At 34.0% G+C, this 22,450-nt stretch overlaps 1 protein-coding gene across 1 annotated transcript; it reads right to left on the bottom strand.

Moving 5' to 3' along the window:
• Window positions 1-2,748: 2,748 nt before the first annotated feature.
• On the bottom strand, window positions 2,749-17,309 carry LOC105320002 (uncharacterized). Its single transcript, XM_011417753.4, has 3 exons — window positions 16,593-17,309; window positions 6,735-6,960; window positions 2,749-3,040 (listed from the first exon to the last, which is right to left on the bottom strand). The coding sequence occupies exons 1-3, from the start codon at window positions 16,781-16,783 to the stop codon at window positions 2,903-2,905; spliced, it is 555 nt and encodes a 184-aa protein (XP_011416055.2). The 5' UTR covers window positions 16,784-17,309; the 3' UTR covers window positions 2,749-2,902.
• Between the last annotated feature and the right edge of the window lie 5,141 nt (window positions 17,310-22,450).

The raw sequence follows: 22,450 nt of genomic DNA, 5'->3' as shown, positions 1-22,450 counted from the left end.
AGTAGTATAAGTTTTTATTTATAAACTGATTTGGATCACAGGGGCTCGTCACGAAGTTTTTTCAACCTTTTATATATACCACCTTTATACTATAAAATACACAAGGGAGGAATCAAAACTCGGAAAAATCGCTACCTCCCGATTTCGGTCGCCTCGTATTAATTCTTCTCGGACGTTAAACCCTGCACTCTAGGTATCATTAGTTTGGGAAAGGACCATAGTTTTTAGGAATACATGTAAAATTTAAACATCGGCAACAAGTTTAGAAGTTTTCACGCATTTTCTTCCAGTTTACTCTCCGGTGACACTTTCTTCGATCAGATGTTGCGCTCTCATTGGTCAATTCAATGTTGCTCAAGATAACTCGTACGCGGACTTGTATTTTAGAGGGATTTTCAAACGATATTCAAACTTGCTTTGATGCAAGAAATACATAGTCACGTCCTACCGAATGTCCGATGTATGGTTAAAATATTTCTACATAAATATGAAAATTAATACATATACTCACCAGGCACGTAGCATCGTTTTTGAAAGTGGGGGGCCAGACCCATCCAAAAATTCTTGACAAGCAAAAAAAAAGAAAATTTAAGTTTTCAAAAATCTTCAAAATCTTAATCCGTGGGGGGGGGGGGGGGGGGGGGGGGGAATACTAAACTATACTTTCAACAAAAAAAATCTTCCGTACCAAAATTTTTTTCCCTCCAAATCATCAAATTCCTAATCCGTGGGGGGGGGGGGGGGGAGGTAACTTCAAATTGACTCCTCATTTCCTTATTTTCATATCAATTTTTTACTCACTTCCAAAAAAGTGGGGGGGGCCAACCCCATTAAAATTCATTTTTTTATATGTAAATTTTAAAAAATTTGTTGCTGCCAGAAAAAGTGGGGGGGCCAGGCCCCCCCTGGCCCCCCCCCCTGATGCTACGTGCCTGCTCACCACGTAATAAGAACTTCTTCACTCACCATTTGAATATCCCTCTAAAATACGAGTCAACGTACGATTTATCTTGATCAACAAAATTAACCAATGAGAGCGCATGAATAAATTTGGTGCGCAACATCTGATCGAAGAAAGTGTCACCGGAGAGTAAACTGGAAGAAAATACGTGAAAACTTCTGGAATTGTTGCCGATGTTTAAATTTTGCAGGTATTCCTAAAAACTATGGTCCTTTCCCGATCTAATGATACCTAGAGTGCAGGGTTTAACGTCCGAGAAGAATTAATACGAGGCGACCGAAATCGGGAGGTAGCGATTTTTCCGAGTTTTGATTCCTCCCTTGTGTATTTTATAAGTATAGAGGTGGTATATATAAAAGGTTGAAAAAACTTCGTGACGAGCCCCTGTGATTTGGATGGGTATTGCCTCTATGTGCAATACGATGTACAGTTTTTCAACCAAGGAAATATGTATGCGATTACAGTATTTTCAAAATTCACAATTATAGAAGCAGTGCATCACGCGAACATGTAAATAATGATGCATGTATATTATTCTAATGCACGTGATTCAAACTGTATATCACGGCATAGATCTAGACGACTACTGTAGCCTATTAAGGACCCCCAATCCTCAGCAATGTTCGATAACCACATGTATGCATATGAATTATGGTTTGTATGATTATTATCTATTTGGATTTTATATGAAAAATAAAAAACTTGCAGTGTTAATGCATCAGAAGAGAAAATTTGCCATAACTTTTTAAAATGTCTGGATTAAAGATGCTGTTTCTTTCTTTTTTTTATTTCAATTTATATAATATATAATGTAAGATCATGCAAGTGAAGACATTTGGAGTACCGATTCTAAGTTCAGCTTGCTTAGAAAACAGACCCGTTTATTTAGTAATCGTTGTTTATACAAAGGTTTTTGTGTGTTAAATGCAGAAACCTTCCGTTTAGATCAGCAGGAGTCTGTTTGCGACGAGATGTAGACATGATACAAACATTCGTGAACTTATCGGGCCGTTATGCTATTCTTACAGCATCTGTATTTATATCAATTAGCATCTCATCAGCAAACCCGAAAAAGTAGTTCGTAAACTTAAAAATTTTGCTTTGTTTCAGTCATAAATCACCGTATGTTGAGAGGAAATCTTGCATGCGTGCAGATATGTACTGCAGTTAAAGCACCAAACGCACCGGGAACTCCAGTCTATTCCACGTCAAATTTTGCCATTTATTAAACATTAACGATATCTGCCTCAGTTTTGGTTTACAGACAATATTAACCCGAGCAAATAATCGCTACCTGAAACAATACGGTAGACGTTATCGAAAAGCGGGGATTTGAACGAATTTATAAACAGAGGAAGTGGCGAATTGCGTCACCTTTATCTTATGCATTCTTCAGAAAATAGCCAACATAAACAACTTTGATACACTGCCGGTAGAGATGGGTGCTCCAAGGTGTAAAGTAATTAATTTTATATGAAGTGAGGACTTTGATGTAAAAATAAAGTTTATCTAAACGCTGCCTGTGCTTATACCTTTTAATCTTAATTCTGCAGTAATACAGATTAAACTATCTTCATTAGCTTGAACGCGATTTAGCCACGGGTAATGGAACACATTAATCATAAGAAATGATGGAGATTGACGTATACGCCAGACTTTGAGAGTTTTGGCGCCATTCAATGTTTCACCGCCAAGGAACGAGGGTAGAGCGCATCACGCTATCCGGCCATCTTGATATTTCCGTTGTCCAGTTGCTACGCAACATCAGATATTACACAACAAACTGATTTTGGTAATGTCTCTATTGTTATTTATTGCAGAAGATTCTTCTACATATATAGTCTCTCTCACACAATATCTACAAATGCGATTCGTACTACTCAAACTATGTAAAAAGTAAAAACCGAAAAAAATGAACAATTTGCATGACAGAGCAACCAATTACGTCCCTTGTAACATAGCGCCCTTCATGATTCCCGTAATGTACAATAAAAAGTTATTCCAAGCTTGCTCCACGCTGGGAGTCCACTGATCACCAATGGCGGGTTTAATGGCTTGTATCAACTGAGGTGACAATAACTACAAAGAAAACAACAAAAAAGTGCAAATTTAAATGAAAAGTCTGTTTCCAGAATATTTTTTAAACAAACTGAATGATTATCTAGTGTAATGACGAAACTCAGTTGCGACAACACTTTACTGTAGATGTATTAGTATCTATAACACAGGTTCAATATATAGGTTAACTTTGATAATCTACAATATACATATAGTTTGTTCCACGGTCCGTTCCATTTATCATACGTGTATGTTCGCGACTTTGCATACAGATTGCACTCTTACTTATATGTACAACCACTTGTTGCGTTCATAACACCATACACGCAATTGTTCTCATTGGATTATTTTTAAAAAATTACAAATATCAAAATGAAAAGATAAGTGATAAACAATAAGTTCAAATGACCACGACATTAGGAACTGCAATGATATATGCAAACAGAACCCTTACAGTTCATAATTACAATACCCCCTTTAAAATGTTGTTTATGACTGACTGTCATTATGTGTAATTGTGTGCACTTTTGATAGAATGAAAATTGTTTGACTGTTGGCAAGGCTCAACAATTCTAAAAATAAAACCCCAGTTCTGTACCTATAAAGTAGTAAAAATCTCTTTACAGTTGTTTCGATTGGTTTATCCAGTACAGGTGCATGTTTTAACTTGAATAGCCATCAAAAATTCCAAAAAAAAGTTTTTGAAATAATGCTAATTCTTCTCGAATTTTATTTTTTTAATTTTCTACGGGCTGTGAAATTAACACAGATCTACAAAAAAGCAACAATCAAGAAACAAAACAAAACTAAAAAATGAAGACAAAGATAATTTCAAAATTTAAAGAGTAGTTTACACGCTTGATTCATGTGCAAGGTGGTCACAGGTCAATCTACAATATACTGGTATTACATCATATTTTGAACACTGTCGGACGTCTCACTGTCATCTCATATAGCGGCCCATTGGTCACAACGCTCACCTGAGAGACAATTAACCTTCCATACATTTATAAAACTCTGAGCTCTATTTGTGCCCACAACATGGCATATAGTTTCGCTTACTTCAAGTTACTTGTGTCGTCAGTTCAGGTGAGCTAAAATTAATCATAAAGTTTGTAAAAGAATACTCAAGTTTGTATTTAAGTTTATATTTATGTTCTATCATAATGGTACTAGTGACTACCAAATATGCGTATTGTGATAGCATCCTTCAGAAACCCGTGTTATTACTACAGATGCAGCCATAAAAGCAATAACGTAGAATGAAATCTACGCGATTGACCACGACTGCACTAAATGAAAAAAAGTAACAGATTTTTAAAGGTCAGATTTCCTTTCATTGTTTGATGTAATTCAGCATTGACATTATTGAAATCGTGCGTGTCAACACTTTCGTAAAGGCAATTTCTTAGTCAAACAGTCGTTACATAACATTCGTTTTATCGACTCCGCGCTCCAGTATCAACTTTTCCACTATATTTGTTCTGTTGCATGCATTGCTCTCGGTTCGAGTAAGTAATGAGTGAATGCATACAGTTGTCGGATATTTGAGATTTTTCAAAATAAAAAAAATGTTTGACGTCTTCCGTTAAAATTAGTTATATGCTTTTCGTTTGAATTGAATGGCTAATAAGATAGCAATTTTTTTCACAAATTCAACTAAATTGAATAATAAAATAAACGTTATTTTTAACACTACAACTGTATATAGTACAGTTTTTACGTCAAATGTCTACGTATACAACCTCACGTCAAAATAATAAGTACTTGTTTCAAAAGTGTACTAAAGCCAAAATATATGTAATCAAATTCTTTATTCCAACATATTCCTTATTGTTTTAGTGTCAAATATAAATTTCCATCAAATAAACAGATATCTGTGACATTGGTATTCTTACTTAATATTTCCCATTCTTGCACTCGAACGTCAAAAAAAATTCAATTCAAAAATGGGTATTTATACGTCTACAACTTCATTACTCTTCATATAACAGCATTGAAAAAAGTATGATCCAGTTAATATGTGTGCCTACGTCGAAACGCCGGATGTGTCGAATGAATACATCAAATTACTCGATTACTCGATCTTTAGATTAAATGTGTTATGTTAAATTACGTCAAAATCTTCGAGTTTTGTGTCCCTACCTTAAAATACCGATCTTTGAATTAAATGCATACTTAGTTGAAATACTTGATATTTGAGTCATATATAAAAGTACGCCGAAATTTTCGAATAAGCATAAAGTTTAACAAGTTCCAACATAAACTTACGTTAAAACTAGACTGCGCGTGTTGACATTGCATATCGGACATTTTCGAAATAGATACATCGACACACCGTATTATTGACATTTACATAACAAAGCTATAAGCCAACAATAATGCTATCAATTTCACTACACTACCCGTAATGTAGCATAAAATTGCAGAATCGCTCCGGAACGGTTTTGGAGAAAATTAATGAAGTTGCCTTGAAAATAATAGTCAAATTCATCAAAATAAACCTTTTTGAGACTGTAAATAGCTTTCATTAAAAAAATTTAATACATATAATGGAAGAATTCAACACTTTCCACCAAGTACACTAATTTTTTTTCCTACAGAGACAATACACGGAACGCATTCTATCGTAAAACTGGGTCTGTAGGACATTATTCATTTTTACGATAAAACATATTCTATCTTCACTCTCCTAAGAAATATAATGTGATTCTTTTTGGCATGTAATCAAACATTTTTTGTCATCACGAAGACAAAAGTAAGTATATGTACATGTACTTAGTTGAAATGTATATTTGTTATTTTATACTTTCTTTCATAAGAAATCATTAATACAATGTATATAATATATATGTGAACAGAATATAAAGCAAATTTCCAATGAAAATGTACCAGTAATTGTATCATCTTTTCTGAGTTTATTCATGCAAATATGATATTGTGGAAACATAAACTGAAGATCCCGTTAGCGTGATTGTATTGCGCAAGCGCAAGATTGTAAAATCAAAAAAATCCAGATGATTTCCGGGATTTCTTGAGGAATTTTCGTTGATTATTAATAAGCGAAGCGTAACTGAGAAAAAATAAAAACAAATTGGTTATCTTCAAGTAGAATATATAAAACAAAAGACAGTATTCTTCCGATTTTTCGGCATTAAAGACTAAAAATTCGATGCTAGATTTCTGTGTTTATTTATAAACATACACCAAAATGCTATATTTCTGTGTTCATTTATAAACATACACCAAAGTGCTAGATTTCATTTTTCATTAATAAACATTTGTTAAAATGCCAGGCTTCATTTTTTTATTAATAAATATACGATAAAAGGCTAGGTTTCTGATTTTAACAATAAACTTACACCAAAATTCGATCTGTGCGTAAAAAAATGTTACGTTAAAATATATAGGATCGTTAAATTCAAACATAAACTTACGTAAAAACATTGGGTCTTTGAGTCCGAATATAGATTTACGTCAAAATACTTGATCAAATATAACTTAAGGTAAAATACTTCATCTTTAAACAAAAATTTACGTCAAAATACCAGATATTTGTGTTCAAACCATCTTGATACTTAAATATATCAACTTAACTCAACTCAGAATACTCGATCAATATCTTCAAACATAAATTTACATTAAAATACTAAGTCATTGTGTTTAAACAAAAACTTACTTGAAGTTAGTAGATTAACGTTCATAATAAACTTACATCAAAATACTCGATCTTTGTGTCGAACACGACGTGTTTCTCCCCGAGGCTCTCCAGCATGGATGTCAATTTGTCGGGCTGGTCTATCCTCGTGATACACTTCTCGATGGTCCCCATCACCCTCATGCCGTGCTCACGGAGCCCCACGTTCTGACGTAGTTCCTCCGAGTTCAGACCCCGGAATGGTACAAACAAGTCCTGGACATCCGGGAACTTCTCAAACAACCTGTCGTAGAAAGGGGTCGTGAGTGTAATCAATCGACCTGTCATAGAAAAGGGTCGTAAATTCTAATCAAACAACCTGTCGTGGTAAAAGGTCGTGAATTCTAACCAAACAACCTGTCGTAGTAAAGAGTCGAGCAGCCTGTCGTAGTAAAGGGCCGTGAATTGTAATAAAACAAACTGTCGTAGTAAAGGATCGTGCGTTCTAATCAAACATCCTGTCGTAGCAAAGGGTCGTGAAATGTAATCAAATAACTTGTCGTAGTAAAGGGTCGTGATATGTAACCAAACAACCTGTCGTAGTATAGGGTCGTGAATTGTAATCAACAACCTGTCGTAGTAAAGGGTCGTGAATTGTAATCAAACAGCCTGTCGTAGTAAAGGGTCGTGAATTGTAATCAAACAATCTGTCGTTATAAAGGGTCGTGAATTGTAATCAAACAGCCAGTCGTAGTATAGAGTCGTGAATTCAAATCAACACTTACAGAGCATTGATATAAACTGACCTGCAGTAATCAATGAACTTAGCATGCATATCTATTTTGTACGTGACCCCTGTAAATAATAAATATCATTCATTTATTTAGATAGCTCGACTCAATGTTTGAGAATATGTTTTACTTTAAAGTAAAGTTGTCCACCTCAACTTTTCTTAGTTATATGGTTTATCACTTACATGCGGTCGGCTATTGAATTCTACCAATGGCTGTAGACACCGGTGTATACATAGAGATTGTCTAGGGTTGTTTGTTACTTGTCACGTGCTAATTCTGGTTCGTTCTCTGACATATAACGGTCTCAACAAGGACACTTGAAGTCCCTTGCCGATTTTCAACAAGTTATTTGTATATAGTGTATCAATTCAACAAAATGCGGGCCTCACTTTGGGATGATGTTGGTCTTCCATATTATATGAGGTTATGTGATATTGAAGGCAGTTAAACAAATCAGGATGTATTATCTGTTTGCTTTTTAATAGTTTCGAAATGTTAATGGCTTTCACATTTTCCTGGCAGATATTTTGGTACAGAGTTGATGATACCATGTAATCAGTTAAATGCCAAACGATATTGCACGTTCTATAAGGTTACATTAAACGACATAATCAATTTTAAATAAAGTACAAGAGGACCATTATAATATAAGTTAAATCATATGAACTAGTTTCAAACAATTTTGAACCTCAATCAAAAATCGAAAATGATCTTTCCTTACAATTCACATAGTATTGGACTTTTATTCGACCGCTGACATTGGACAGTATGATTTTGTTTATAAGGTTTAGTAGTTAACTGAGTAGCAACTAAGTTAATAAAGTAACTAAGTACTTAACAAGTCTATTCGCAAGAGCGGGCGGATCTAGGAATATTTCATTGGGGTGGGGTGGGCCATATCAGTTTTTATTGCACCCCCTCCACTCTGTAAACGTTTATGGTTTTCATATCATGTAATAAGTCTACGTTTTCACGCGGGGGGGGGGGGGGGGGGGTCCATCTCTATATAAATTTGTGTTTTGCCTTTTTTTGTCTTAAAAATAGTAAACAAAAAAGTAGTGTGCGCACTAAACTAGCAATGCAAATCGTATCACGAAAAACTACACGATTTTTTATTACGTGTTATAAGCTCAAGTAACTGAATGATAAAGGTCTGGTTCTGGACCTTTAGGGGGATGGGATGGTAGGGAGGGGGCTGAATGTTCCCTTATCTTAATATAGAGCTCTTCTTATAAAAAAAAATAATATTGACTAAAAACGGCTACGGCCATCCAACTCTTTTGATGTAAGATTTCGTTAATGTAAAATGTCTAGGCATGTAATATGTTAATGTAAGATTTCTAGACATATTGGAGTAAATATGCAATATTTGAGCACATTGAATCGTGAACTGTTTGTAACTTGTCAGACGGTTTCGCGGTTTTTGGCAGTTGTCAAGGACGGGCCACCCACTGCAGAGATTGGACACTGGACAGATAGACGATTGCTTGTCATATTCTTGTTGCGTCCCTAAATGACTTAATGATTTTGTTACGCGGAGGAACATTTTAACAGCGCGCTAATACTTTGATCGGGCCCAATTAGGTTTCTGAGAGGCTAGACTTTCTAAAAACGTCTGTACGTTACGGGCGCTGCGATATGTTTACCCAATGAAGCCGTCATCCTGCCCGATAGGACGCTGCTCTGTTTACATTCCAATTTGAAAATGGATAACTGGACCATTTATTTTCGTTTGTCTTTAGAAACAAGATATGTGATAAGGCGACCCCCCCCCCCCAAACCCATCATTTTTTTCCTTGACAAAACAAATCAATGAAACAGTATTGGGGAAAGCTTTATATAAAGGTGTAATTTTGAACAAGTTCAGTGTTGGAAATTGGAACTATCTTTCCCCATTATTTAACTAAAGTATAAGATTACTCGTGTATTTTTCTCTCTCTCAAAATGTATATTTAAGAATATTGTTCCTCAGTAAATTTTATTCTAAAAGGGTTAACAAACCGTTCAACCCTAAGAACAAACAAGATTCCTTCAATCGGGGGATTCCCCCGGATCTTTGTATGAACTTTTTTTTCTCACACATTCAAATAAAAGGAAGCATTGCTTGATTCAATACACAACGTGAGGTATTTGAGACCAATGCATGGGAATTCTACATTACATTAGGCTCCAATGTTTAACTCCCTCAGCATCGATCCATCTTAAACAGCGAAAGCGGTGAAATCAATCAGAGAACAAAAGATTTAATTTGACGATAAAACCGGTTGCAAGTTTTGAATTATTTAATACTTTTTGTTAGCTTTTAACCAGCTGCTCGATCGTAGAATGAATCTTTTAGCAGTGTTTCTTACACCAAACAAGTGTTATCGTAGCACACAGCAAGGGAAGATCTAAAACAGAATGACCGAAATCGTAATCATGATTTTAGCATTTTGAAATGTCAGAAACAAAATACATGAATACATAAATAATATATCATGTACATTTTCAAAAAATCCTATACTCATTAGAATTTGTATCAGGGGGTTGTGTATCTTTTTTCCGCAAAGACTGCTACTTTGCAAAGAAAGTAATATTGTTGATACATGTATATACATCTCTTTCTCCTTAGATCTATATAAAGTAAGTTAGGCGAAGTAAATTACACCATTTATAATTGTTCACATTATTTATTTGAAAATTAAAAAACAAACCCAAAACATGTTCGATAAACGTTGTCACTTTATGACCTGAACACTTTTAGCAATGCGGTTAAAGGCAATTAAAACTATTAATAATGAAATGAGTAAATGCACCATCTTCCCAAGTCAAGAGTTTATCATGTAGAGCGGAGCGGATCAGAAACCCTTGAGTTGGGAAGATGAACACGTACATATTCAAATAGTCATCTTCCCAAGTCAAGAGTTTCTCAGAGACGTTTGACTTTGGAAGATGACAGGTAGATTTGAGACTGAGTAACTGAGTGAATGCAATCTGTTTTTTTTAGGAATAGCACAGAGTTCTAAGTGGATGTCTATGTTTCTATATACAACATTCTAACCTTAATTGATAACTGGAGTCACATTAGTCATAATGTCCAATCGAAATATTCTGCTGAGATCAAAACGTGCTAATATCCATTTTGTATTGTATTTTAGAGACAGTGTAAAAACTCCGTGTGTCCAGTGATTTAAATCAATATTTGAATCTCAATATTACTTAATAAGCTCCCTGCTACCTCATTTTTAACGAGGAGCATTATCTAAGAGCGCCTTCTGTTTCATTACTACTATGGGATTGCTTACATTAACAGTCTACAGAGGATGCTTGAGGGAGAAAAGGAACCGTGCATTATATCTACCGGTTTTTTTTGTGCAGGCATCTGATTTATTTAGTATGGTGTACACCCCCTACAACAGTGATCAAGTTATTTCACTAAAGATTGTATCGAACGTGCAAAACATTTGTAACACGCAATACATTTATTTCAGCATGCAATATAGTATAATGTATATGTATAATGACATATAAGCAAAGAGAGATTTCATTAAGTCCTAAAACATTGCCAACAAGTGACTAGCAACGCGCTGGGTACTACTTGTTTATATCGACATCTTTATGTTGACATGCAAATTCATTTTATTAGCATGAAATTAATGCATACACCTTGCTTATATTGACACGTAAGATATCTAAGGTTTACCTTTTCTCTTAAAAATTATTTTTCCCTAGTTGCATGTTGAATAAATAATGTGCATGTTGATGCTGAATATGGTGCATGCTAAAACTAATAAGTGGCAAGTCAACATAATAAGCCGCATGTCGACATAGATAGGCTGCATGCCGACATATATATAACAAGTATGTCGACATAAATAATTTACATGTTTACATGAACAAATAAATAATGATATATTGCATGTCGGACGTATCATATGCGAACTAATCTGTGTACGATTTAAAAAAAATCTTCATCGCCCCCTTAATTAGTTACTAATTAAAATTAAAAGCACATACTAATGAGTACAATAATTATCATTTAAATGCATCAATGTAGAAGCGCGTCGATTTGTTCTATTTAATCCATTCTTTTAGCAAAGAACAAACCATCATATTAAAAATCAGCGTTATTTATAAATACACCATATACTGAAAAAGATAATAAAATATACATCTAAATAACAGATTATATAGATAAAAAGCCACTAAGCAATATGGCACACGTAAGGCAAAGGTTTGACGTCAGTTTGACGTCAGAGATCAGCGGCAGTGTATTGCCTTGTCTTTACTTATTGGGGATGCGTTATGATAGGAATCCGTACTCAACCGCCGTCAAATTAATTTAATAGAATATCTGAATAATACATATTATACCATAGTCTATGAGATCGGTCAGTATCAAAAATTGATTGTAATAGTAACGGCGACTGTCAAGCCAATGAAATGTCAAACACAGTTGCACGGGTGTACATGTGAAGTAAGAAATCGTCCTCATCGTTATTTCTAAATTCTGCGCGTGTTTTTGACATTCATGAAGCCAAAAGTTTGAAATAGACAACTTATTTTTACTCAGATAATTAATAATATAACGTTCGAACAAAGATCAGAAATTGCATACAGCTACATAGAACATGTATTTTACTTTTGAAAACAAGGTGGGGTTGAATGATCGGCGAGTAATGAATTACACAATGTGGGTAGAATTGAAGACCCCAATTACAATTCGGAAAATTTGAAATAAACTGTATAGAAGATTAGATGGTCGTCGCCATTTTAAGACTATCTGAACTTCCGTAAGATGAAGACCTCTTTATACAAATGTAATGAAATGTTCATAAAGTCTTAAATATTTGGATTTAAAAAAAAATAGTTTATTGCTAAATGATTCATATCTAAAAGTTTAAGGTAGATCTCATGGGTATTTATTGACCATTCAGACTCCTTAACTATAAAATACAAGTAAAGGTCACTTAGTTTGTATATGGTTTGAGGCTGAGGATCTTGGGCGCAGTTGCTTGATTAATGGCAATTGCTCATCAAGTACTTGATCAAATGAAACCAAAATGGATCAAAGTTTCTCTGTGACAAGTTTTCAATGTTTAATTTTACGAAAGCCCATTGAGCTCATTTTCGTAGGTAAAAAAAATTTTTTTTTCGCGAATAAACGCGTAAGTTTCGCAAATAAACGCGAAACTTTCGCGAATAAACGCAAAACTTTCGCGATATAACGCGTAACTTTCGCGAATAAACGCGAAACTTTCGCAAATAAACGCAAAACTTTCGCGAATAAACGCGTAACTTTCGCAAATAAACGCGAAACTTTCGCGAATAAACGCGAAATTTCGCGAATAAACGCGTAACTTTCGCAAATAAACGCGAAACTTTCGCGAATAAGCGCGTAACTTTCGCGAATAAACGCGAAACTTTCGCGATATAACGCGTAACTTTCGCGAATAAACGCGAAACTTAAATATAAATATTGTTATTACATAGAAGAAACCCTATGAAGAATAATTACCGAAAATAAATTTATTAATTTAAATAAAACAAAATAATATTCTATAAAGATGTAAATGAATTAGATTTAACCTTATTTACAAATTAACATAAATTCAAACGTAGGAAATCTTTAAAATCTTAGTACTGATTTTTAAAGAACATAATGCATCGCGCTTTTCACATTCTAATGGGCGCTGTATTATTGAAAATGAGGCAGCAACATATTTTAATAATAACAATTTTAATTCGAATTAAACGTTTAATTAGGTATCATTTTAGAATTTAAAGGATATCATTGTTTAAAACGTTATAATATATATAATATCGCTGCAACGTAACTTAACATCTAGTTTTATATCAGAAAGATAAGTCAAGCTGTGAATGGATATTTTCAAGCTTTTGTTCAAATCTAGATGACGTAAATTCGTCCTCCAAATTTATCACATATGTCATTTAAAAATTAATACTAAGATTTAAAAGGTTTGCGACGGTTAAATTTATATCAATTTTATAAGAAAAAGATCATCAATGAATGCCTGTTCGAACACAGGGTCGGCGAACAACTGAAAATCGTAATATGATGCTCAAACTTATTATCTACTTTGGACATATAACATAAAAAAATATTATGATAAAGTTTTATCAGATTTATTAATATCTATATGCATAAAAGATAATTTTGTCTTCATAAATCAACGTAACACGGATATTATAATAATAATGAATAATTAGTATTTATTATGTAAAACTTAAAATGTGTTTGTTTTCCATCGTTTTCTTCATATGGGTTCTGTATGAAATGACAATATTGATATGATAGTTTCGCGTTAATTCGCGAAAGTTACGCGTTTATTCGCGAAACTAACGCGTTTATTCGCGAAACTAACGCGTTATATCGCGAAAGCTACGCGTTATATCGCGAAAGTTTCGCGTTTATTCACGAAACTAACGCGTTTATTCGCGAAACTAACGCGTTATATCGCGAAAGCTACGCGTTATATTGCGAAAGTTTCGCGTTATATCGCGAAAGTTTCGCGTTTATTCGCGAAAGTTACGCGTTTATTCGCGAAAGTTACGCGTTTATTCGCGAAAGCTTCGCGTTTATTCGCGAAAGTTTCGCGTTTATTTGCAAAACTAACGCGTTATATCGCATTTATTCGCGAAAAAAATATTTTTTTTACCTACGAAAATGAGCTCAATGGGCTTTCGTATAATTTGGTATACTGTTGATGTATAAAACTAAAATTACCAAAAAAAACTAAAACAAAATAAACCGTTCAGTAAGTTTTATTTCTAACAATCTCATTATATTTTGCTTTGACATCACATTGCTGAACCAAAAGTAATTTCACGCTCGACAATTCTAAGAGAGTTGCGGCAGATGACAAATTGTTAGAAAATGCTTCCATTTGTTAAAGTCGAATCGTTGAGCACTAGTCGACATGGGCGACAGGGGAGAACAAAACGCACGTGACATTTAAACGCGTAAAACGCGAAAGTGTTGTTTGACAGCGTGATGGCGTGGTATGTAAAGTTGTGCTAGCGTGACGCCGTAAATATTATTGCATTTTAGCGCGTGTGTTTTGTAACACTGCGATGGCGTACTGTGTGTTGTGTAAAGCTGTGTTAGGGTCACTGTGTGTTGTATAAAGGTGTATTAGCGTTACTGCGTGTTGTGTTAGCGTTACTGCATATTGTGTATAGTTGTATATAGTTGTGTTAGCGTGACTGCGTTTCATGTAAAAGGTGCTTTAGCATGACAGCAGGTTGTGTAAGCGCGTGCAATAGCAGGGTATACGAAATTGTGTTTGCCTGACTGCGCGTTAGGTAAAATTATGTTACTGTGACAGAGTTGTGTCAGCGTGACGGCATGTTGGGTAAAAGTTGGTTTAGCGTGACAGCTTGTGGTATAAAAGTTGTGATAGCGTGACGGTTTGGTTATTTTTTGTTGAGTTTTCACAAGTGGCCCTATTTGCATACCATACTATTATTTTACCACATATCAGCGCAAATAGTTCAATACGCAAACTTACTTTACTTTTAAACGTGATGGATTGACACGTATTGCCCTCTGAGTGTTATCATTGGTAGATCTCTTTGGTCCGTTACCAATATGATCCACTACAGCCGATACTAGCTCATTTATCGATATCAAAATTCGTTATGAGCATCACGTGATTTCATAATACATCTCACGAACAGAGTAGTGGCATAGAATCAATTAAGCTTTTTATGTCGCCAGTGTTACTCGTAATTCTTCTGAATGGAAATCTCTCATAAACTCATCTCTTGTGGTTTATGAAAGAACACTGTTCCAACGCGCATCATGAATAAACCCAATGCTGATTTTCAGGTGATAAGATGAACTCAAATTTAATTACAATTTTAAAGATAAGTAATACCAAATTGTATCATTTTTAGCGACCGTCTATGTATTAATGAATCATTTGTAATTTTACGTATATTATCTAAACAGGAACCCATGGAAGTAGTAATTGTCAGATGCATCCTTTATTGGTAAGATCAAAGCTCCAACCCTGAGATAGAGTCATAGCCGGTCAATGCACTCTAAGACAACAGCCTGATTACGAAACATGTCTCCGCGCAAGGTTGCCGTATCACCATACAGTGATTGATATTTATGACCAATAACCATTAGGACAAAACTAAAAACCTATTTTCGATTTGTTTCAAGCTAAGGGTTTGGTCAAAAGGACAAAGAGAACGAAACAAACTAGACATGGTAACAGGCTGAAGACAATGAGTAAGGTTTTCATTTGACGCAGTGTGATATATAACCTATATCTTGAATGCATTCCTTGTTTCTTTGATGTAACTATATTCAAAGCAATATTTTTTTTTACCTCAGCTGGCTAGATCATCTTATTGATGAAAAGATAATAGCGTGTGATTGCATGCATCTGTAACGTAAAAAGTTCGAATGTTTTCGGCTGCGAGAGCGATAGAGAGACGAATGCGCTCTATGTAAACAATGTCAGAAAAAAGGGTTTGATCACCAGACTAATAGAAATTGTTTATTGTACTGAGTACACAAATTAGCCGCCAAAAAAGAGTGACGAATCCTTCCTACAACAGCCAGCAATTTTCTGAAAAAATCGGCTCTATTTCTTATCTTTCAAAAAACAGGGACCTTGATCACCTTTTTATGGCTTCATGATAGAATAGTGAACGGGCGGTCAACCAGACTGTTCTTATGCAAAGCAATAATAAAAAATCAAGTGCTATCAAATTTCAATTTGTGTTAACACCTAATTTCATCAATTCGTTGACTGCAAATATTAAAAAAGGGAACAATCCTCTATCTGTAACTCACGTTGTCGGATAGTGACTGGGAAAAAGTTATTTCTGTGATTTAAATGAAGTATTATCAGCCTGCAACTTTGATAAAGCTTGTGGTTGTATTTCGCATTTAAAATTAAACATTTAGGGATTTGTGAGGGACGCGCGTACTATTAATACAACAAGAAAAAAATAGTAATTGATTTTAGTGGGTTTTTTTTTTATTAAAAAGATAAAATTATACCTTTAACTCGTGAAGTTTTTTAAAAGGTTTCATAAACAAAACAAAAAAACTTTCTTGAGGATTGATATAAAATTGTTTGGGGACAGTTTTTGATTTAGGAATTAACAATTAGCGACAAACCTGAGAAACGTTATGACCCCCACTTTAGAGATGTCCTCTCGGACTATGTTCCACGTTGTTTTGACCAGTTGCTTTTGCTCCTCTGTGAATTCCGTGGAAGTCATCCCGTTGCAGTAGGGTCGTCGCTCACTGTCCACTCTAACGACTTCCCTGGAATCAGTAGTTTTCTCGCTAGAGAACAAACAACCCATTATGTTTCTCTTTGTACATGATACCTTTAATTATTCATAAAAAAGAGAGTTATTGGCTATCACATTGCATCTCCGTTTGATCACACCATTCCACAGGAACTCATTAGTAGAAACAATGCCAGGAACTGGTCAGTGCTCACACTCAGACTACGGCTCACCGTGCAGCGCTCTTCTGATAGAATGAGGAGTCGACACGAGTGCCTTTACTGTGTATTGGGCGAGCCGTTTTTATTGTGCGGGTGATAAGAGAAAATATTCCAATAACTCGCATATGCAACAACTATACTGGTCTAAATTAATATCACAGTCACAATGAATGTAAAAAAAAGTAACAAAGACTGGCTCAAGGTCGTTATTTATATACACACGGACAATAGTCCAGGGTAGACATAACGCACGTCAGCGGAAGCTTAATTTGATCACAGGGTCGCCGCTACTCCTTCGTCTCAACAACATGGATTTTTTGTTTCGAAATTTACAACATTTGATTCTACACAAATGTCCAATACATAAAAATGATGTATGGTACTATGTATTGAAGTAGAGATGACGCGAAAGATTACGGCCCACAATGGCGGAATAATCTAAAATCTCTTTACGCCGATAGTATCTACCGTTTTTTTTTCTCTGTGCTTCTAATAATTGAAATGTCAAATGTTTTGCATACAATAATTCAGAGATTTAGAGTGCATCAGGAACGCGTCGGGATCGTCCTACAATCAAAGGGATTGCTGCGTCGGTGGGTTTCGTGCATAGTCCCGCAGTCATTGAGCAAAGCCTTCTTAAACCTGGGTAGGGTGGCAGTATGCAGGGTAAACAACTGACATCGGTGCATGATCTGAATTATGCTGGCTTAAACTCTGCACGTCACGAAAGGATCGGAGAATGACGACTTTATATCTAAATTGTGAGCTCAATTCTTCGTATTACTCAGATTGTTAAGGTTTGGTAGGTAAGATTCATTATCACAAAGATACACAACTAAATGGATTTCCAACCTAAATCCATGAACCGTGCAGAGCCAGCTTTGACTGTTCCTCTAAGGGGCCCATGTGTCGGTTATTGTACCATATAATCATCTTCAAATACACAGTACAATTCATCAATCAAATTGGTCTCTTTGCACTATAAATAATTAACATGCACTTTATTAGAATCAAGATTTATTTCTTTAACAACACATAGTATATTGTTGGAATTCATCATATTCTCGAGAGATGTTTCTTTTATCAGAATGTCAAAGATTTTAATAATTGAAATATATACAAAGATAGTTCAATTTACACTGATTATGGCAGTATGGACTGCAATTGCCAGCTGTCATATGTTAGCTGGGTAATACAATCAGCATTATAAAATGCTGTTATTCTAATCTTTCTGTCAACTTTTGCGTTGTTGCAGACGCAGACTGGTTTTAGATTGTCAGAGCTTCTGCTGTCGCAATGCGAGACTTTGATTAGTTTCACATAAAAATGTGATAAATTGATTAAAAATTTATAATTATGCATAAAACTTAACAATTATTGATGAAGGACCTTTAAGTGCTCACTGTTGTTTGGCATTAACGCTGGTTGTGTCACTTTACCTTAATGGAAAGTTATAATTATTATAGAGCATTATACAGGGCGCTATATATATGATATATACTCACTGGATGAAATATTTCATGACAATTCAGTAAAATAAACTATGTACATGTGATTCATGTTTGTCAGGCGTAATGTGTGTGTGTGTGTGTGTGTGTGTGTGTGTGTGTGTGTGTGTGAGAGAGAGAGAGAGAGAGAGAAAGAGAACGAAATCGTTAAAAAAGAGAAATAGATTTATTAGAGTTGCCTTTCTTTGTCATTATATTCATTAAGTCTATAAAACTATAACCTTCAATGATGTTCTAGTGATCCTTTGAAACTTTCTGTTAAATTTCATAGAAATCTGAGATGATCATAAATTGCTCACTGCATGGTTCTTACAAATAGATTCACTTAACACATAATGTATTTCATGTTTGTATCCCTCCATTTTCATTTTTAAATTATAAGAAATATTATTGCCTTTTAATCGGAATAAATGTAACAGGTAAATTGGAAAAGCTGCGAATTGTTTTGAATATTAAACACGTACATGTAATAAAGTAGGCAACGCTGTACAACGCCTTACACCAGTTACTCTAAACAGATTGGGAAACGGGCATCAAACACTGTCTAATGTTACTTGTAAAATGTGACAGGCACCACATTATGCCCGTTGTTTACAATAGGATTATATATAAAAGGAAAAAGTCCACAAGATAAATGAAAAAAATATCGTTACCAAAACAAGTCAGGTAAAATCTCTATACGCCGGTAATATTTGTATTGGTAATATACTAATAGTGTAATTAATTATTTTTATGTCGATGACCGTAATGTGAATAAAGTGTGTAGTTCTTACTGATGGATATTTTAGACAAAAATTAGTTTATATTATATAATTGAAACAGAAAAATCGTATGTATTCTGAGCTATGAAGATTCTCCATTCTTTAAATTGATATAGTTTTTCTGAATAAATTCTTCAAAGTTGCCTCTGGCGATTGAATCTGTTCTCTGGAACAGATCAAAGCATTTTGATAGAATATGAAAGAGTTGTTTACTTTTAAAGAAATAAAGACTTAAGGTGGAATATCCCTCTGATAAGAGAGATAACTTCTGTAGAAAATAATCTCACTTTGTTTCTGTTAACTCACAATTATTAAGGCATGTAGCAATAAGGGAAGCAGTGCTGGGCCCCAATGTATGTTGAAAGGCGACATTTATTTAATATTCAATTATAAAAAAGGAAATTTGAACAGAACGAACTAAACGCAAACTTTTGGCAAGTGAAAAAAGTAAAGAAAACTTTTACAAAAAGATGTAAGTGAAATTTTGCTTTTTTTTATTTTCTCTCTCTCTCTCTCTCTCTCTCTCTCTCTCTCTCTCTCTCTCTCTCTCTCTCTCTCTCTCTCTCTCTCTCTCTCTCTCTCTCTCTCTCTCTCTCTCTCTCTCTCTCTCTCTCTCTTTAAAGCTCGTTCAATGAATTATAATTTAGAAAAACGTGACCAAGACAATTGCAAACTCTAGACTTAATTATCATCGTTTGAAACATGTTTAAAATTCAATATGGGTTTTCTTATCTGAGTTTGCAGATATGGGACAACAAAATTAAGAAATAATGATATTACATTTTATTCAAGACTATATTCCTATATTGAGATCATACCAATTACTGGAAGATCATTCATTTGATCCCCTTTTCGTGTTATATCAAAATGCTCTCACGACAGGTTTACATATTTAGCATTTCTAAAAGATATGGATCCATTCACAAGAACTATTATCTTATCCAAATTTAAAAACAGAAAACCTTTCTGATTAATTAGAAACTGTGGCAATTTATCATGTACTGTATGTAAAACAAGCATGTAAAACCTTCCAATAGTCTATGATAAAGAAAGACAACTCTTGCTGATTGAAGCAATTTTTGTTCCAAACCTATGCAACAAAGTGCTATTCTGAACTAAAAAGCACCGCTTCATTATGTTTTCAAATATGAATTGGCAATGTATATAACTATATATTATTTTCATATACATTTAATATTTTTAATTTTATGCTGCGATGGTAAAATTTTGCTTTTTCTATTCAATATGTCTAGTTTCCTTCATATCATGATTAGACACATTATCAATTTTTGAAAAATCTAGCAGCGCTTCATCACTTCAACTTGGTTTCATTTGAATTTATTTATATTAACTTTCATGAAAATCAATATATTTTTTAAAAAAAAGATATAGTAAAATCAATAGCAGAGGGATATTACACCTTAAATTGCATTGTGGCATACGATACTTTCGTATTTAAAAAACATCGTTTTTAATATAATATAACGTATAAATATTTAAAGTTAATAAATACATCTAGACAAAACCTTCAAATATTGTTCAGCTATTGTTTTGCCTTTATCGAATTTTTACGGAAGCGTATTAGGGTCGCAGCAGTACTTTTTTTTTTTTTTTATTAATTTGTTATAACAGATTAGTTATTTGTTATAACAAAATAATTTAATTTTGGTTGTAACGCGCTTTCTGATTGGCTAAAAAATTATTTTATATCGTATAAAGAATGTTGCCTACGTCATAGTAAGACTAACGTCAAAAACATATCAATACGCCTGACGTTACGTTTGAATTTTGTACAATTTTACGTCATTTTAAAGGTCAAATAATCGTTTTTATCTACAATGAAGAGTAGAAAAATTAAATTATAAGCAATGAATTCAATATTTATTAATTTTATACGATATAAAATGGTTTGAAACAGTTTACGCTTTTTTATAAACCGCTTCGCGGTTTATAAAGCGTAAACTGCCCCAAACCATTTTTTATCGTATAAAACAAATAAATATTGAATTCATTCCATAATTATTAATTTGTTATAACAGATTATCAATTATCAATTATCAATCCCGGAAATCACCTGGATTTTTGGGATTTTACAATCTTGCGCTTGCGCAATACATTGACGCTAACGGGATCTTTAGTTTATGTTTCCACAATATCACATCTTCATGAATAAATACAAATACTGGTAAATTTTCATTGGACTTTAGCTATATATTCTGTTCATATAATTAAGGTCTTCCGTTTCCAGCGGAAGACCTTATTGTTTTCGTACTGTTTCTTATTAAGGTCTTCCGTTTCCAACGGAAGACCTTATTGTTTTCGTACTGTTTATTATTATTTTTTTTTTCCAAATTTTGTGCACGCGATTTCTCGAAAACTATTCAACCGATCTGAACAATTTTTTCACAGATGATTGGAAATTATCTGAATTTTATATGTTTTTGAATTTTTTGTCGTCGTCACTTCCGGTCCGGATTTACGGTCGATTTTGTAATTTTTTACGACCAATTTTGTGCAGAGTTGATCTCAGAAACTATAAGAGATATGACTTTGAAATTTTCAGGATAGGTAGAGCATGGTTTGAAGTTGTGCACTATTTAGTTGTTTTGAACCAGTGGCGCTATTCCTTGGAGCTCGCTTAGGCACAAAAATGGGGTACAGATTTCGAATCAAAATTTCCATATGTTTTGATCAGTATCTTTTAATCAGTTGATATTTTGACAAGACATATAGAACAAAAGTAGTAGAGAATCAAAAGTTCTATCCAATAAAATCAAGAAAAAGGGGCTGGCCCCTTTAATTAGGGACCAAGAGACTCGTAAATTCTATTACGAATAACTCGAAAACGATAAATATTTTGTTATGCATTATAAAAATCAAAGTTGTTGATCTCTACATTATCGGTTTGAAAGAGTCATCGTCAGGCCCATGTCTGACGTAATTAGGGTTTTTATTCTTTATCTTCAAAAATTTTTTTTTTTTTGGGGGGGGGTAATTTTGAAATTGTATCGATATCTCATGGTATCATTTTATCTAAAAAAAAAAAAATAATCGGACGGAAGACCTACTCGTTACTCGTAACGAGGTCGTATCTAGTTATTATTATTATTTTTTTTTTCCAAATTTTGTGCACGAGATTTCTCGAAATCTATTCGACCGATCTCATTCATTTTTTCACAGATTGTTGGACGTGATCTAAACTTCATACATTTTTCTTAATTTTTTCGTAGTCACTTCCGGTACCGAATTGTC

This window comes from Magallana gigas, chromosome 6 (assembly GCF_963853765.1).
Source record: "Magallana gigas chromosome 6, xbMagGiga1.1, whole genome shotgun sequence".
Classification (NCBI taxonomy): domain Eukaryota; kingdom Metazoa; phylum Mollusca; class Bivalvia; order Ostreida; family Ostreidae; genus Magallana; species Magallana gigas.
The sequence above is the reverse complement of the archived record's forward strand: the minus strand, read 5'-3'. Positions and strand labels throughout refer to the sequence as shown.

Excerpts from the sequence above, each read along its gene's own strand:
- LOC105320002 (XM_011417753.4), bottom strand. The coding sequence starts at position 16,783 with ATGGGTTGTTTGTTCTCTAGCGAGAAAACTACTGATTCCAGGGAAGTC. Across the intron at positions 6,961-16,592 it reads GGGGTCATAACGTTTCTCAG|GTTGTTTGAGAAGTTCCCGG; the intron begins GTTTGTCGCTAA and ends TTTCTACGACAG. Across the intron at positions 3,041-6,734 it reads CAAAGATCGAGTATTTTGAT|TTATTGTCACCTCAGTTGAT; the intron begins GTAAGTTTATTA and ends TTTTCTTTGTAG.